General features: G+C 50.9%; 1 protein-coding gene across 1 annotated transcript in view; it reads right to left on the bottom strand.

Annotated features, from left to right (window-relative positions):
* Positions 1-267: 267 nt before the first annotated feature.
* Positions 268-16959, bottom strand: part of LOC137212559 (myosin-13-like) — a 43290-nt gene continuing 26598 nt past the window's right edge. The window contains 18 exon segments of the mRNA XM_067716057.1: positions 268-360; positions 762-896; positions 2335-2430; positions 2525-2623; positions 4721-4891; positions 5192-5317; positions 7150-7353; positions 7434-7736; positions 8622-8661; positions 8663-8744; positions 9949-10114; positions 10503-10687; positions 11022-11232; positions 12928-13046; positions 13136-13262; positions 14190-14366; positions 16409-16475; positions 16477-16645. Of these exon segments, the coding sequence (XP_067572158.1) occupies positions 346-360; positions 762-896; positions 2335-2430; positions 2525-2623; positions 4721-4891; positions 5192-5317; positions 7150-7353; positions 7434-7736; positions 8622-8661; positions 8663-8744; positions 9949-10114; positions 10503-10687; positions 11022-11232; positions 12928-13046; positions 13136-13262; positions 14190-14366; positions 16409-16475; positions 16477-16645 (2492 nt within the window). The 3' untranslated portion in view covers positions 268-345.

Raw genomic sequence — 16959 nt, 5'->3', positions numbered from 1 at the left:
TAGGGGAACTGAATTGGAAAGAATTATGAGTTCCTAGGCAGAAAAAGGGGTGTGCTTATCTGAAAGGGTTTTTATTTTTAACTGCTGGGGAGCTGGTGATATATCTCCAGATGGTTGGATTTCCACCTTTCCTTCTCAGGGCCAGGAGGGTGTGCTTTCACGTCCCTTACTTTCTTTATAGTTTATAAACAGACCTGGCAAGAATCTGCAAACCACCCCACAGAGGAGGAATGGACCGTGATGATAAACACAGCAGAGCCAGGGACCCGAGTAGTCCGGGGAATTTATTTCTCACACCTTCTCTCCGTTTTCCCGAGGTGTCCCATGGCAACGGGGGGGAAGGGCTCATTCTTCCATCTTCTGGGGGAGAAAAAGAATTGTACACAGGAAATGAGTCAAACCAAAGGTGAGGCTGGGCACTGTCTTCAAGTGGGGGCAGCTGGAGCCTCAGGAAAATATTCAGGCGTGGCTTTATCTCCCTTCGCGCGTTGTAAAAACAAACCAGTCGAGCTCCCGGAGTTGGGGTGAATCCCCCCCAAAGCAGAGGCTTCTTGGGCAGCGCCTCTTGCAACAGGGAGTGGCGGGCATGATAGGGTGGTCTGGCCCCTGGTCCTGCACTGCTCCTGTGAGCCTGGAACCACGGGGTCTTGTGGCTGCACGACCAGCAGCGGGGAAGGCGCACTGACAGGCACCCTCCAAACTCTCCTGGGTGCTGCCTGGTCCTGGGTCCTAGGACGTCTGGGGAGGAAGTCTGCTCTCACTGGGGCCCCCATGTCGCGGCTCTTGGCCCGCAGCTTGTTGACCTGGGACTCGGCGATGTCCGCCCGTTCCTCGGCCTCCTCCAGCCTGCGCTGGACCCTCCGGCACCTGGACAGCCGTGTGTTGGCCTGCTCCTCCTGAACGGAAGGTGGAGGGGGCAGGAGGCTGAGGAAGTCCCTCACTCTGGCGCTGAGGCCCCCGGTCCCTGGTGGCCTCTGGGGAGCCGTGGAACCAGGAGAGCTTGGGCCCCCAATTCCCTGGCGGCAGAGGAGGGAAAGCTGAGCTCTGCAGCGGTGAAGACGATGCCCCTGGCGCCTGTGTGCACTGCCTGGTTACCTCGCAGGTCTGCTGCCCCCAGGATGCCTGCATGTTCCCCTGCACCCCGCCTCTCTGCCATCCCCCCAACCCCGGAGCTCTTGGGAGGAAATCCAAGTGTCCCAAGGCATGTGGAGCTGTCAGACACCAAAGGGCCAGCCCCCGCCCCCCCCCGCCCCCGCCTGGGCCTGCTCCCCGTACTGTCTGCCTGCAGCCCGGGCATTGTACGGGTCTGAGAGCCATCCAAGCATTTCTGATGAGGGTGGCCTCCTGGGGCCCCTCCAGCCTGGCCAGTCCTGCTGCGACTGTACTGATCCTCCCCCACCTTAACCAGTTCAGATCTGCTTCCCAGAGGTCAGCACAGAAGCACCAGGCTCTTGGGCGGGGAGTAAAAAGGACAGGGGAGAGGCCACACCCTCCGTCATTTATCTAGGCCAGACTCCCCCAGGTTTTGTTCCTCAGGACACTGGTCCTGTGGGAGGCTCTGCCTCCAATACAAAGATGCCAAGGTCCACTAAAGGGTGGGAGATGCTACAATCTAGAACGCCTTTTCCACTCTGGAGTCCATCCCGTATTCCCTGCAAAATCTGAGAAATCCTTGAAGTAAAGCCACCCACAGTCCAACTTTGTGTAACCCAGAGTTTCCCAAACGATTTCTTTTCTGTAAAATACCTCCCCCTCCCCCCACCTGCTGCCCCAACTTCCTGCTATTAACATCCTCCAGACCTAGTGGCCCCAGAAGATATTTGGGAAATGTTGGTTTCAGCCCAAACTATTTCCTCACTGTTGGTTTCACCTGTTTGCTCAAGGGCAGATCAAAAAGGGTGAACTGGAGGGTGGGAGCTAGGGAGGCCAGGGAGGGATGGATGTGGTAGAAGCCAGGGCCAGGGCTGAGATGTGATGATGTGAATTAAGGCCAGGTGTTCAAGGTTAGCTCACTGGGCAGGGAATTCTGAGTAAGTTGGGGGTGGGTGGAGTCAGCCAGTGTGGGTGGGATTAAAGCCAGGTGGGCTGAGGCAGAGGGAAGGGATGGAGGGGCGGGGCCAGGACTAGTGAGGCAGGAGGCCCAGGGGAGGGGGAGGTGGGGCAGGTTTGCATAATGCAGACCGGGGAGGGAAAGGGCAGGCGTCCTGAGCTTGTGTTTATAGCCTGCAAATGAAAACTCAGGCCTCAGCTGCCGCGGGCGCTGTGAAACAGGGACGGACTCCTGCTCGGGGCCAGGGCGCCTCCCCCCGCACTCCCCGGGACCCCCCTGCTCACGGCCTCCTCCGCCTGCTTCCTGGAAGCCTTCACTTTGGCCTGCAGCTTGTCCACCAGGTCCTGGAGCCTGAGTATGTTCTTGCGGCCCTCCTCGGCCTGCCAACACAGCGTCGTTGCCAGGGCCCCAGACCCCCTCCCCCGCTGCTTCTGCTGGGTCAGATCCAGGGGATGCAGGAGAGCCGTTGCCTACCTGGTAAGTCATTTCCTTGACCTTCCTTTCGTATCTGTGCGCGCCCTTCAGGGCCTGGGCTCCCCTCTTCTGCTCAGCCTCTAGCCTGCTATGTGACTCCTGCTCCCAGAAGAGAGCACAGAGGTCAGGTCACGCCTCCCAGGCTTTTCTCACCCACTCACGTGCCGGTTGTTTTAGGGTAAACTCAAGATGCTCTACTTATATTTTGCGCAGATGACTCCTCCTAGGGCTCAGGAACACATGTGGTTCCCAAGGCCGCCACTAGTCCGTGCCGTGGCTTTGTGCAAGTGACAACGAGACGCCGTCTTTGGGCAGGAGCACCCCGGGTGCACGCGCCTCGCCTAGTGGACCAGGCTTTGCAAAAAAGTGACGCCTCCCCTGGGGCCGTGCAGCTCGGTGAGGGCTTCCTGATCAAGGAAGGTGGCAGGGGTCATGGAGAGAACCTGGGCCAGGTAGAGTCCAAGGTGTGTTTCAGCCCCCCGTCCAGCTGATCCATCCAAAGTAAGCCCGTTGTCATCACTGAGTATGAGTTTCCGTGTATTTAGAATGGTGATGATAATTCCTGCCCAAACCACCTTGAATGTGGGGATCAGATGAGACAAAGTCTGTGGAAGTATTTTTTGATGATAAAGCACTACACAGGTATTGTTGATTTCATAGCTGTGTCTGCGTTTCCTGAAGTCGTGAGGGGGCAGGACAGCCACTGAGAGTGCAGGTCACCACCTGGGGCCCGATTCCTCAATCCAGGGAGAGCCCAGTGGTGGAGCTGGCAGCCAATCCCTGGGCATCCCAGTAGCCACAGAGAGGGCGGCTCTGGGCCTGCAGACCCACTGGATCAACCTTGAAATCTACCAGTGGAACAGGCAGCTCTGGGCACTGTTCCAGAGAAGACCCCACCCACCGCCCCGGGAAGCTGTCTTCCATCAGCTTCCCTGGGAATTCTCTCTAGGCCTCTGTAAGGTTCATGGAGCTAAGATAACTGGGCAGCTGGGGATTGGAGGACAGTCAAGGTGCCTCACCACGACAGAGGGGAGGTTGGAGGAGGGTTCCCTGCCAACCCAGGAATCAAAGTATCAAAGAGGGTGGCATGGGATCTAATTCCTCCGTCCAGGGAGGGGTCCGTGTGAAGGACAAGCCCAAGTTTGTTTTAATAGAAGAGGACTGGGAATAATTAAAAATAAGCATTTAAAGAATTCTGGAGGGAGCTCTGACTTCCCTGGTGTTTACTTTTGTTACTCATGTGTCTACAGCCTTGTAGTTTTTAGCCAAAAAATTGTTTCACATTTAAAGTGTACAAGTGCTGGTGACCACATCCTTGGGAGGCTGGCATGAAGAATGTGTTCGGGTCTTTCCTGCTGGGAGAAGTTGTTTCCCTCTCTTCTCCTCCCCTTCATCCTCTTTCCCTCTTTCGTGCCCCTTCTCTGGGGGACAGCAGAGACAGTTTAACATCCTCTTCCTCCTAGCCCTTCTCCAAACTGCAAATGGGTAATGCAGCCTGTTTAGAAAAACAAATAAACCATCCAGGGTCTAACGGGAAAAGCAAGGGGTATAGGAAACAAAGGGAACCACCAGCAAAGAAACTAAAAACTACGCTCCCAGGTAAAGAAAAATCAGGACTGTCCTGTGTGTGGATCGCACTTTGCTGGCGAGTTAGCCTGGGGGAAACGCCAGTCACCCTGCATTTAGGATGGAGTTGAGGAAAGCAGCAGAATTGCAAGTTGTGTTTCGACATTAGGAAATCTGGGAAGGGAATGAGATCCCGGAATGGGAGGGCAAGGGAGACTGCATATCTTATGTAGGATGGGCCATTGTTTATCAAAGTGGAGCCTGGTCCAAAATGTAAATTGCACCAAAATGTGTAATCTTATGATTGTAAGGTATGTTTCCCCTTCCATTTATGTAGATCTGAATCTGTATAAAAACAGAATGTGAACATTTGAAACGTCCTTATATTGTAGGTATCGAGGGATACGCGTTCAAAAATGGGTTTGTGTGTGTCTTGGGGCGTAGGGACCAGAGAGGGAGAAGTAGGGGGGACATTTGGCTCACAGGGAGTTTCACAAGTGGTCCTCAAACTGAACCTACAGTCGACTCAGTGCCCAATTCCCCGCCACCTAAGTTTCTGGACTGTGGTTCTGCCAGGGGCGGCTGAACTGGTGTCACTCTGGGAGTGAGAGTCCTCTCCCGCCATTCTACCCGCACCTCCAGCTTCTGGATCTGCTTCTTCCCGCCCTTCAGGGCCAGCTGCTCAGCCTCGTCCAGGCGGTGCTGCAGGTCCTTCACCGTCTGCTCCAGGTTCTTCTTCATCCGCCCCAGGTGGGCGCTGGTGTCCTGCCCCTTCTTCAGCTCCTCGGCCATCATGGCCGCCTGGTTAAGTCCACAGGAGCATCAGTGGGCCACCCACCCCTCCTATGCGGGCACACGGAGGATGCTGTGAGGCTGGTACTAGGCATGCTGATGCTTTCCTCCTTCCCGCAGCCGCCGCTGATTCTGCATGGCTCCCCTCCCGCTTGGCCTCTGCTGAGGCTCCATCTCCTTCCGTCTCTCCAGGAAGCCACCACTGACTGAATGCAGGGGTGAGGAGAGGAAACCTACTTGCAGGTCCCGGCTTAGAAGCCCCTTTCTCATCTCCAGACAGCATCTCTGATAAGAAAGAATGGAGCTCACATCCGTGATGGCCTTCCTGGCCTTCTCCTCTGCATTTTTGGACTCCTGGATAGAGTTCTCCACCTCTGCCTGGCATTGGGCTATGTCAGCTTCCAGTTTTTTCTTGCTATTTATCAGGCACGTGTTCTACAAGAAAAATTAGAGAAGAGGTTCGGGCTACCTTTGGACACGTACAACGATTGGAAGGGAGAGGGTTGGGTGGGGAAAGAAGTCAATCTCGAGAACGTTCCATTTCTTATTTTTCACACAGGTGAAAAAAATGAAAAAGACGCTTTCATTTTTGATAGGACAGCTATCCCAAAACAGGCCCGAGAATTGTACAGAAAAGAACTGAGTAAATGATAAATGTGGACATTCAAATATTTGAGGAAGGATAGATTATTTAGTTAAACGTGCTGGAACAAGGAAATGGTGGACATAACTGTGAAATGAAAAATAATTCTCATGATCAAAACATTGTACATAGAGTTGTTAGGATGATGACAAACGAGAAAACATTTGCAGTGTGCATTACTGAAAAAATATTTCCTTCCTTAATATGTAAAAAAGACAAATCATTAAGAAAAAAGGGCAAAAGTACAAATAGCTAAGACACACCAGAAGAAATACAAGTAGCCAACAAATACGACAAAATGTTCCACCTCATTAGTAATCAAAGAAACAAGAATTTTTAAATGAGGCATTTTCAACCATAAAATTGGTGAAGATTAAAAAAATAATAGCTAAGCACGCTCACATATTTTCCCCATGGGAATAAAAGTTGGGACAACTTTGTTTAAAGACCAGTTTACAACATATCATAAATGTCTTTGCTGTTTTGACCATGAATATATACTTCCAGGAATATTAAGGAAATAGTAATCATGGATATATGTGAAAATTTAGTTATGAAGAAGTTTGTCATACAATCTTCTAATCATAAAAATTTTTATTGGGAACAGTCTAAAAATATCCAACCATAGAAGACTGATTAAATAAAAGTGTCATAATACACAACTAAAGTGGACTGCTTTTCTGCCATTAAAAAACTGTATCGTAGAAAACTATTTTAAAATATAGAAATATGGGCTTCCCTGGTGGCGCAGTGGTTGAGAGTCCGCCTGCCGATGCGGGAGACACGGGTTCGTGCCCCGGTCTGGGAAGATCCCACATGCCGCGGAGCGCCTGGGCCCATGAGCCGTGGCCGCTGAGCCTGTGCGTCCGGAGCCTGTGCTCCACAACGGGAGAGGCCACAGCAGTGAGAGGCCCACGTACCGCAAAACAAAAACCAAAAACACCCCCAAAAACCCCTAAAATATAGAAATATGTTCACAACACGTTGTTAAATGAAAAAAAGTTGCAAAAGGATTGATCACGTTTACAAAAAATATCATATTTGTATAGAAACAAGAGCCTAGAATAAGAGATCCCAAAATGCTAACAATATGGTTGGTATTTTTCTATTTTTTTTGGCTAATTCAAAAAATAGTTTTTAAAGCAAGGAATTTTGGGGGAATTCCCTGGCGGTCCAGTGATTAGGGCTTTGTGTTTCCACCGCGCAGGGCGCGGGTTCGATCCCTGGTTGGGGAACTAAGATCCCCTATGCCATGTGGTGTGGTCCAAAAAAGTAAAAAATGAAACAAGGAATTCTTCAACTTTCCTAAAAGTAATTATTTCAAAAGACAATCCTAATTTTCTAAGCTTGCAGCTTATATGTTACTGCCTCTGTGAAGCCTTTTCCAGCCCTTTTATGCAATAATTCGTCATTCCTTGCTCCGATTTCCCCATGATCTTTTATCTTCAGATAAAAGAAAGCTTAGCAATCTGTCCATCTAGAGACAAAGTTATTCCAAGAACTAGGCCTAATGAAAGTTTGTCTTGACCACTAGCCTGGAAGGAGTGGTGGGAACTCCTTTCCATCAAGCCTGGGTCCTGCCTGCCTCAAGGGTGGACCCTGGGTGGAGTGAGGATGGACACACCTGGGAGTGAAGAAGCTGCACGCGGTCGCTGCCCGCCAGCAGCCCCTGCTCCGACAGCTTACGGGTCCGCTCTGTCTGCTCCAGGGCCACCTTGCTCTCCTCCGGCTCCTCCGGCAAGAGGCCATTCCTGCGCTCCACGATGGCCGGCTGCCCCGTGAGGTCCTCATTGCCCCTCAGGGCATCATCCAGATGCAGCTGGGAGTCCTTCATGAGAAACCAGGGGTGAGACCGGAGCCCAGGGCAGGCTGAGGTCCCGCCAGGTCCTCCAGGGGCCGTGCACTCACCTTGAGCTGGCTCCGGACTGAGCACAGGTGTTTCTGGGTCTGTGCCACCTGGCGGTCGGAGTGACGCAGCTGAATCTCCATCTCACTGAGGTCCCCCTCCATCTTCTTCTTCAGCCTCAGAGCATCATTCCGGCTCCGGATCTCAGCGTCCAGCACGCTCTGCATGGCCTCTGCTGCCCGCTGGCTGTTTCTTTTCAGCTGCTCGATTTCTCCATCCTTCTCAGTGATCTCAGGCTCAGATTTCACCTGGTTCAACTCTAGCTGGACACGCAAAATCTTGCTCTCTTCGTGCTCCAAGGAACCCTGATAAAAGTCAAGGAGTGCTTGGGATTGCCGGGGGCAGCCACCTTCTCGAATGAGGTTTTTCATCCGCATTATGATAAAATGGGTATTATTAGACTCATTTTACAAATAAATAGAACAGTACTCAAAAAGGTCAAACAGTTTGCTTCCAAGTTGTTACTAGTAATGAAACTAGAACTGAAGCTTTGTTGTTAACAATCTTATGTCTTGAGGAGGACAGAGCATCGTTTTCAATTAGTAAAAATTTTGATTACTGAGTCTTTTTAAATAGTGACCATAAGTCAGGAGCCAACCTCTTCTCAAAAAAGACAGAGAAAGACAGAGGAATTGCTCTCCTGTTATCCTGCATAGTGCAGATTTCCCTAGAATGTCTTAAGATCTCAAAGTAAGTACTTTGATCTCAAAGTAAGTTGAATTAACTTTAACGAAAAACAAAATTCCTTTTGGAGGGACTGTCACAAAAGTAAAGAGACAGCGCAAAGCCCCAAACCCCTCACTGGCCACAACTGATGATTACATCAGGATACTGCACTCTTTGGACCACACAGAATTCCCAACAGCCAAAGATGACTGTGTATAACTCTCTGTTTAAACTAAGGCATTCTGAGCTGGCTCTCAGGATGTTTGGTGATTGAGTTCTTGCTTTCTGAGAGGAAGACGTTGAGGACATAATGAACAAGTTTATTTATTCAGTAGGAGAAATATGATGGACTAGAGGACACCCAGGAGACGAAGCAGCAGAGAGCAGCTGGTCCCCCCCCCCCGGCGGGGGTGGGGCTGGATTCTTCCCATTGGAGCCCCAGTGCCTCCTGCAGGAAGGGCCCCTGGGGGTGGTCTAGTCCCCTTCCTCAGTGCCCCGCCCTCCTTCACATCCCAGACACTTGCCTGCACCTCTTCTAGGGCAGCCTGGAGGTCTGACTTTTCTTTCCACTTGCTTCTTGGTCTTCTCCACTTCCTGAAGATTCGTGCTCATTTCCGCAATCTGCATGGTTAAGTCGGAAATCTCTTCTGCAAAGGACAGGCCTGATCTAGGCTGTTTTCACAGGCTCTGTCTGATAGCACAGGCATTTGCCAGGGAATTTGGGGATTGGTGATTCATTCATGACATTCATATAGGAGAGAACAAGTACAGTGAAACCTTTCGGGGAAGGTGTGGACAAGACCCAGGTGTGTGGCCTCACCTGAAGATGCATGGGGAGAAGCAACAGAACACCTGTATGACCCTGAACCTTCACACAGGACACAGAATGGGCACAGAGAGGACCGGGGGAGAGAGCTGTGGAGAAAACACATCGAATCATGGTCTCGGAAACAGAAGGGGCTTTAGGGGGCACTGGGTCTGGTCTAGTTTTATAGTCAGCAGTCTGAGATCCTAAGCGATCTAGTGACAGGGTCAAGGACACAAAGCCATGTAGAGACAGAATCCATGGAAGATGTGTTCTGTAGAAGAGCAGGGAGCTTAGCAGCCCAGGGAGCCCTCTGTTCTCAAGAGCAAGGCTTGGCTGTGAGTATGCCTCACATCGGGGGAGTTTGGGTCTCAGGGTAAACTGAGTAGATGTGAGGATTTTGTGGGGCAGCAGGAAGGAGGATGCTGTGGCCAAATGGGGGAGGGGTGGCCAGAAGAGAAGGGGGACTGTCACACACCTGTTGGGGGGAGAGAGCTGGGGGCTGTCACCTGTTGGGGGGAGAGAGCTGGGGGCTGTCACACACCTGTTGGGGGGAGAGAGCTGGGGGCTGTCACCTGTGATGGGGAGAGAGCTGGGGGCTGTCACACCCCTGTGATGGGGAGAGAGCTGGGGGCTGTCACACACCTGTGATGGGGAGAGAGCTGGGGACTGTCACACCCCTGTGATGGGGAGAGAGCTGGGGACTGTCACACCCCTGTGATGGGGAGAGAGCTGGGGGCTGTCACACACCTGTGATGGGGAGAGAGCTGGGTACTGTTACATACCTGTGATGGGGAGAGAGCTGGGGGCTGTCACACCCCTGTGATGGGGAGAGAGCTGGGGACTGTCACACCCCTGTGATGGGGAGAGAGATGGGGACTGTCACACACCTGTTGGGGGGAGAGAGCTGGGGACTGTCACACCCCTGTGATGGGGAGAGAGCTGGGGGCTGTCACACACCTGTTGGGGGGAGAGAGCTGGGGGCTGTCACCTGTGATGGGGAGAGAGCTGGGGACTGTCACACCCCTGTGATGGGGAGCGCTCACCTTGCAGAATTTTGTTCTCCGGTCTCAGTGTCTCTAGCTGACCCACCACCTGCTCGTAGGCATTGCGCATCTTGAAGATTTCAGTACTAAGTGACCCGGACTCTTTCTGAGCAGCTTCCAACTCAGCTTGACTCTCATCCAATTTTTGTTTCCGCTCTGTGAGGACCTAGGAGGTGACAGAGGGACACGTGAGAAGCCGAAAGGGCCAGGGACTTGGACGAGTCATGTCAACAAGGGCCGTCAGCAATGACAAGGTTGGACCCTTCTATCCTTAGGGACCAAAGAAACAGGGTGAGCCCCAAACTCAGGGGTTCCAAACTCTGATATCACTACAGAGATCTGCTGTATTCTTGAAAGATATGTTGATCTCAAAGTAAGTTGAATTAACTTTAACGAAAAATAAAATTCATTTTGGAGGGACTGCCGCAAAAGTAAAGAGACAGCGCAAAGCCCCAAACCCTCCACACTGGGAGTTGATGCTCGAGGGCCTCCCCGAAGGTGTGCATCTCACACATCTCTTGCATTGTGGCTGCCGTCAAGCGGTGGGGAAGGACCTCATCGAAGTTCCTCCGCTTCTTGTCCAGGCAGGCGCAGGCGGTGTTGGCCTGCTCCAAATCCAGCATCAGGTCGTCCACGTCTCCCTGGAGCCTCTGCTTGGTTTTCTCCAAGGAAGCACACTTGGAGCTCACAGCCTCTGTGTTTTCCTCTGCTTCCTGGAGCCTCTGGGCCAGTTTTTTTCCTGAGAGAACCAGGTTTGTTGTTGTTGACAAAGGTGGACCATTTCAGAAGTAATTATCAGATCGGAAGGGAATTGAGCCATCTATAAAGGACTGGAATTTGAGAAGACCTAGAGTTTGACGATTGGACAGTACGTATCACCTGAAGAGTCCCCAGATGGGCAAAGCAGTCACCTAGGAGGCGCCGAGGGGACCAGGCGGAATGGACAGTACCCTGGGAGAGGGGCAGGGAGACCAGGTCTGCGTGTTTAAGAAAACTCAAAGGCCTGGGGAGGAAGAGAAGGTCTGTCCTCTGTCCCTTCCCTTGTGTCTTAGGGTCGACTCTCCTACCGTAACCTGGGAGCCCCTACTTGGCCTCCTCCAGCTGCTCCGTGTGCTGGATGGCGTCCGTCTCGTATTTGGTCCTCCACTGGGTCACCTCGCTGTTGGCCTTGGACAGCGCCCTCTGCATCTCGGCCTTGGCTTCCTGCTCCTCCTCATACTGTTCCCGCAGCAGGTCACAGTCGTGGCGGGAGGACCGCAGGGCGTGGGCCAGGGCGCTCTTGGCCTGCGGAATCACAGTGGTGACAGATTGCAAAAACGTGTGGCCATTTTCCAAGTTAAGGTATTTTTGTTTCAACCAGTGTTTCCCAACTTGTATCACTCCCTTGCTGCCTTCACAAACTTTGCTGTAGCAGTATATCTCCTGTTTTATTTACTTTATTTTTTAAAAAGTTGACTCCTTTATTATATTTAAATATATTTATTTAAATGGAAAACCATTAACATTTGCCATAAACAGATGATAACTATAATAAATGCAATGGAGGTAAGGCGGTGTTTTCACCTTCTAATGAAGTACTTCGCTGCTGTGCCTCTGTGTCTGAGGCCTACTCTCTGCGTCTTAGTGAGGAAGATACATCAGTGTTAGAGAGATGGTATCCAAAGCGAGACCTTTTCCTTATTTAATCAGAAGAATTGAAGTAGAATTGGAAAGAGAATAATTTTCTCACTACTTAATGCAGTGTTATGGAGTACTGTGACCATGAAAACCCCAAAAACATCTTTTGGTGTCACCAGTGGGCTGTGTCCCCGCCCGGGAACTCTGACATGAGCTATGCCGTTTCCACAGCTCTGCCACCTCTTCCCAAGCAGGAGGGGGACATGCCCAGAGGCCTCCATCACTCACTCCCACCTGGTCGGGAAGACAATGTAGCTCTCATTATAATGGTCACAAAATACTTTCTGGTCAACCCGGTGCAATAACTCATACATTTTTATCCTTTTAAAGACACAAATAAACAACAAAACTTTGCCCAGGAAGGAAAGCTTAGCTGTATCCTGGCCAGAGGACAGCCTTGCTCCTGTAATGGACCTTCTCAGGTTCTGGTTCTCTCCACTCCCCCTGCCTCCATCCAGTCCACCAAATACCCCTACCCTATAATAGGAAGATGGGAGACTAATATAGCACTTCCTTTTTGGAAGGGGCAGATGGAGCTTGGTGGAGTTCCAAGAGACTGCCCTGTAAGTTTTAGCTGGCACATGGTAACCTCAGAATTACACTCATGCAGGTTTGCGGACTTCTAGATTCCTATTCTAGTGCTCGAACACCCATCAACAGCATTTACTAAGCACCTACTGTGTGCACTGTTCTGTACTTACTGTTTACTGTTACAGCGGGGCAAAATAATTCTTGCCCTTTAGAAGTTTACAGATTAGTGGGGAGACATGAATTATAAACGTAAATAGCTTGATATTGACGTCAAGAAGGTGATAATGGTGTCCATGTTTATGCAGATGTCCCAAGGGTGCTCCAAATGTGGTCTCTTGGAGGAGGGGGGCTTAAATGTGGGTGTTGTAGCTGGTGATACACAAAGAGTGATGAAGGAGAAAGAGGAGGGCCTTTCAAGGGGCTGGGATGAATTGCTGGGCAGAGTGAAAGAATGCACAAAGAATGCACAGAGGCAGAGATGCCCAAGCTAGTACAGTGATGGGGAGGGGATGCCCCTGGCTGGGGAGGGGCGTTTATCAGCCCCTCCAGGGGGGCACAGAGGAGCTCTGAGGATGGAGCACCCTGGTAGAGTTTTCTAGCTCTGAAGAAGGAGATCCAATGCCAAGGTCCTGTAACCTCCAAGAACAGGTTCCTTCTACTACAAGGAAGAGGAACATCACGCTTCATGAGGCAGCAGTGCCCCCAGCCGGCCTGGTGACTTCTCAGGTTCCACCTGACTCTGCCTTCCTGAACAGAGGCAACCACCCTTACCTTGGTTTCTTCTTCTAGCTGCCTCTTAAGCTCCTCCAGCTGCTGGGTGAGGGCCTGCTTGCTTTCGGTTAGCTGTGAAATCAGAGCCTTCTTGTCTTCCACTTGGTGGCTCAGCTCCCCTGGCAAACAGATGTGGCCCCACGTCAGAGTTTGGACCACCCTCTCCCACGGCCCAGTGGTCCCACCACCGGGCCCTGCCCGTCCTCACCATTTTGGGTCTGCAGCCTCGCCTTCTGCATGTTCAGATCATGGATTAACTGTGTCTGTTGGTCATCCTTGGCTTTGACTTCATTAAATTGGTCTTCCACAGTCCGGCACGTTCTTTCCACGTTACTCTTTAAAAAGAAAAGAAAAGAAAAAGCCAACATGAATGGGAAACATGGGTCCCTGGTGCCCAGTATTGAACCGTTTGACAGTTTAGCTTCTCATTAGGTAAAATAAGAATAAAAATACAGAACACATAAAGGTCAGTTTAAAAAATTGGTCATTTCAGGTTTTCTTTATTTTTATGTGTGATTGCTGCTTAATCACCAATATCTTAGACCATCAGCTTTTAATAGATAAGTATTTACTGGTTTGTAAACAAACTTTTGAGAAGATGACACTCAAAGGAACCATGGGATCTTCTTAAAGTATAGTAATTTTTTTTTTTTTTTTTTTTTTTTTGCGGTACGCGGGCCTCTCACTGTTGTGGCCTCTCCCGTTGCGGAGCACAGGCTCCGGATGCGCAGGCTCAGCGGCCATGGCTCACGGGCCCAGCCGCTCCGCGGCCTGTGGGATCTTCCCGGACCGGGGCACGAACCCGTGTCCCCTGCATCAGCAGGCGGACTCTCAACCACTGCGCCACCAGGGAAGCCCTGGAACTCACTTTTAACAAAATTAGAACAGGATTGGAGCTTTCGGAACCCAAAGAGCTACATTCAAGTGGGTGCTAGTGATGATGATGACACTAGCAGCTAACATTTTACTGAACACCCTCTACGTGCTGAGCTTTCCACGCATACCCTCCGAGGTAGAGCTTTCCATGCAAACCCTCCGAGGTAGAGCTAATTGTATCTCCATTTCACAAGGTGGGGACTGAGGCTTCATGAGTTAAGTGGCTCACTCAGCATTCTAGATTCATTTGGAATGGGCTGAGATCTGAACTCAGGGATTCTGGCTCTAGAGTCGGAACTCTCAACCCCTGCGTCCTGTGTAGACCCCATCCTGCCTGCGCTTCCACAAGTAATCAATGTTAGGGCGTAGTAATAAAATATCCTCACGTCGTCTGCTTGCTGCTCCAGCCTGACTTTTATTTTGGTGAGACCACGGGCTTTGTCTTCTTCAACCTGAAGATCCTCCAATGTTTGCTGATGGGCTTCCTGCAGAGATTTCTTCTCTTTGGTCAGTTTGGAAATGTTTTCTTCAAGCGCTGTCATTTCTTCTGAAAGATTCTTTACCTAAGAGAGTATCAACACCAATTGAAAGTTCAGACAATTAAACCAGAAGCTTCTGGCAAAGGCTGTTGATTCTTTTTTTTTCCCTTTTCTGTGACTTTTTTGTTTTTTGGCTACTGCTTCTTTGCCTCCGCAGCAGGTGCTCACAGTGTTGGCTGCATCATCCTGAAATTGGCAGCCTCTGGGTTTTTTCAGTCCTCACTGGCCTATCACAGAGCCTCAAACCCTCCCCTAAAGGCTGATTCCTTTAAAGAGGGTGTTATATGGTACAAGGAAGGACACGGATAAATGCAAATATGCCGCCGCTGGAAGGAACACAACAGTCTATATTCATCGCAATACATCCAGTGGAATTGTTTATTAGCTGACCCGGGGTTTAGAATGAGGCAGGAAGGGGAAGAAGGACAGGCATGAGGTGCTACGCAGGAAAATCCAGAACAGGAGTCCTGGGTGTCAGGAAGCAGGACAGCGGCACCAACCGCAGAGATTTTAAGGCGTTAAATTGAACTTTTTTCCATGTATGACGCTCTGCCAGCTCAGAGGTTGGTAATTCCTGACCTATGGGCCGAATCTGGCCACATAATAGTTTACAACTTTTGAATAAAAGTTGAAAAAACATGAGATTTCACTTAAAATCTGGGATGTCTGGTTTCTCAAGGAAAATTGGAAGCTCTGGCAGTGCTGGACTCACATGGCTACCGGGCACCAGCTGGCTGGCGCTGGGCCCTGGCTGCCACCTGGGGGCAGGGCAAGTGCTCTCCAGTTCGCCGCAGTCCCCACCCCTCCCTATCACCTCCCTATCAACGCCCGGTTGTCTGTCCCACACTGACGCGGGTCATCTCACACCTGGCCAACCTCATCCTTGCCTCTGTCTCACTGGCAACCATTATGGTGTGAATCATGGATTGTGTTTTTCATTTACTTTTGTAAAGTGTATGTGATTTTGTGTGCGTGTGATTTTAGTCTACATAAATGGTACCATGCTGTATATTTCTCTTTCTTCCTTTGTCCTCTTTTGCATCCATCTTGTTGCCCTGATGGCTGTGTAGTATACCCTGCCATGCGTCCTCTGCCCCGTACCTCTCCATCCCTCCAGGGTGGACCCCAATCTTGCCTCCAGCACCCCCCACCACAAGCCACACTGCCATGAACATCCTCATACATGTCCCCTCGTGGACCTGGCAGAAGAATTCCCTGGTCTGTATACCCAGGAGCAGAATCACTGGGTTGAAGGATTCGTTTTTTTTTTAATTAATTAATTAATTTATTTTTGGCTGTGTCGGGTCTTCGTTGCTGTGCACGGGCTTTCTCTAGTTGTGGCGAGCAGGGGCTACTCTTCGTTGCAGTGCATGGGCTTCTCATTGCGGTGGCTTCTCTTTGTTGCAGAGCACGGACTCTAGGCGCAGGGGCACAGTAGTTGTGGCACGCGGGCTGCAGTAGTTGTGGCTCGCGGGCTGTAGAGCGCAGGCTCAGTAGTTGTGGCGCACGGGCTTAGTTGCTCCACGGCCTGTGGGAGCTTCCCAGACCAGGGCTCAAACCCGTGTCCCCTGCATCAGCAGGTGGCTTCGTAACCACTGCGCCACCAGGGAAGTCCGGATGTGTGGATTCTTCATTCGACTAAGAATTTCCAGATGGCATTCCCGAAGGCCGCATCAGTCTACATTCTACCAGTAATGCACGAGGGTCCCTGTGCCTCTAACCTCCCTGCCAATCCCTGGTGTGGTCCACTTTCTGCCTTCTTCATCACCTCCTTCCCTCATCATCTGCCTGGCCCTGTAGGCACATTTGTCGGCTCCCCCTGTGCCACATGCTTCTCCTGAAGCATCTCTTGGCTTGTGGAGGAAGGGTTAGGGCTAGAAGTTTGTGGTGCAACCAGGCAGGCAGCCGGAGCGGGGGAAGAGCCCATGGGGTCTAGAACAGGGCAGAGGCGGACTCGCTGGGATGTAACTGCCCGTCCACTGGCTCCCCTCTCACTTCTGGACAATGTTGGGTGAACGGGCTCCTTCCCCGCCTCTCTCCTCCTGGCGGGGGCTGGGCGTGCTCACCTTGTTCTCCGTGGCGTGCTTCTCCTTCTCCACCTCGGTAAGGGTCAGCGCCAGGTCGTCAGTGTCTCTTGAGGGAGGAGCATTTATCTTCCAGGTTCCTCTTCTTGACAACCAGTTCAGAATTCATCCCCCCCTCCTCTTCCAGCCTCTCATTTAGCTCCTTCACTTTGGCCTCCAGCTGAATCTTCCTTTTGATGAGCCCCTCGCACCGTTCCTCGGCATCCATCAGGCTGTTTCCTGAAAGAACCAGATCGTGATGTCTTTTAAAAAATTGAATTTATTGAAGTATAGTTGATTTACAGTGTCATGTGAGTGTCTGCTCTACGGCAAAGTGATTCAGTTATACATGTATATTCTTTTTCATATTCTTTTCCATTATGGTTTATTACCAGATATTGAATAGAGTTCCCTGTGCTCTACAGTAGCGTCTTGTTGTTTACAGATTGTTATTTTTGGATCAGCCTCTTGACCAACCCCAGAAGGGAAGGGCTTTGCCCTCCAAAAGGCCATTACCTGGGCCCAAGTCAAGGAGTGAGTCATGGCCACGCACA

This window comes from Pseudorca crassidens, chromosome 19 (genome assembly GCF_039906515.1).
Source record: "Pseudorca crassidens isolate mPseCra1 chromosome 19, mPseCra1.hap1, whole genome shotgun sequence".
NCBI classification, from domain to species: Eukaryota; Metazoa; Chordata; class Mammalia; order Artiodactyla; family Delphinidae; genus Pseudorca; species Pseudorca crassidens.
This window is presented reverse-complemented; position numbering and strand designations above follow the sequence as displayed.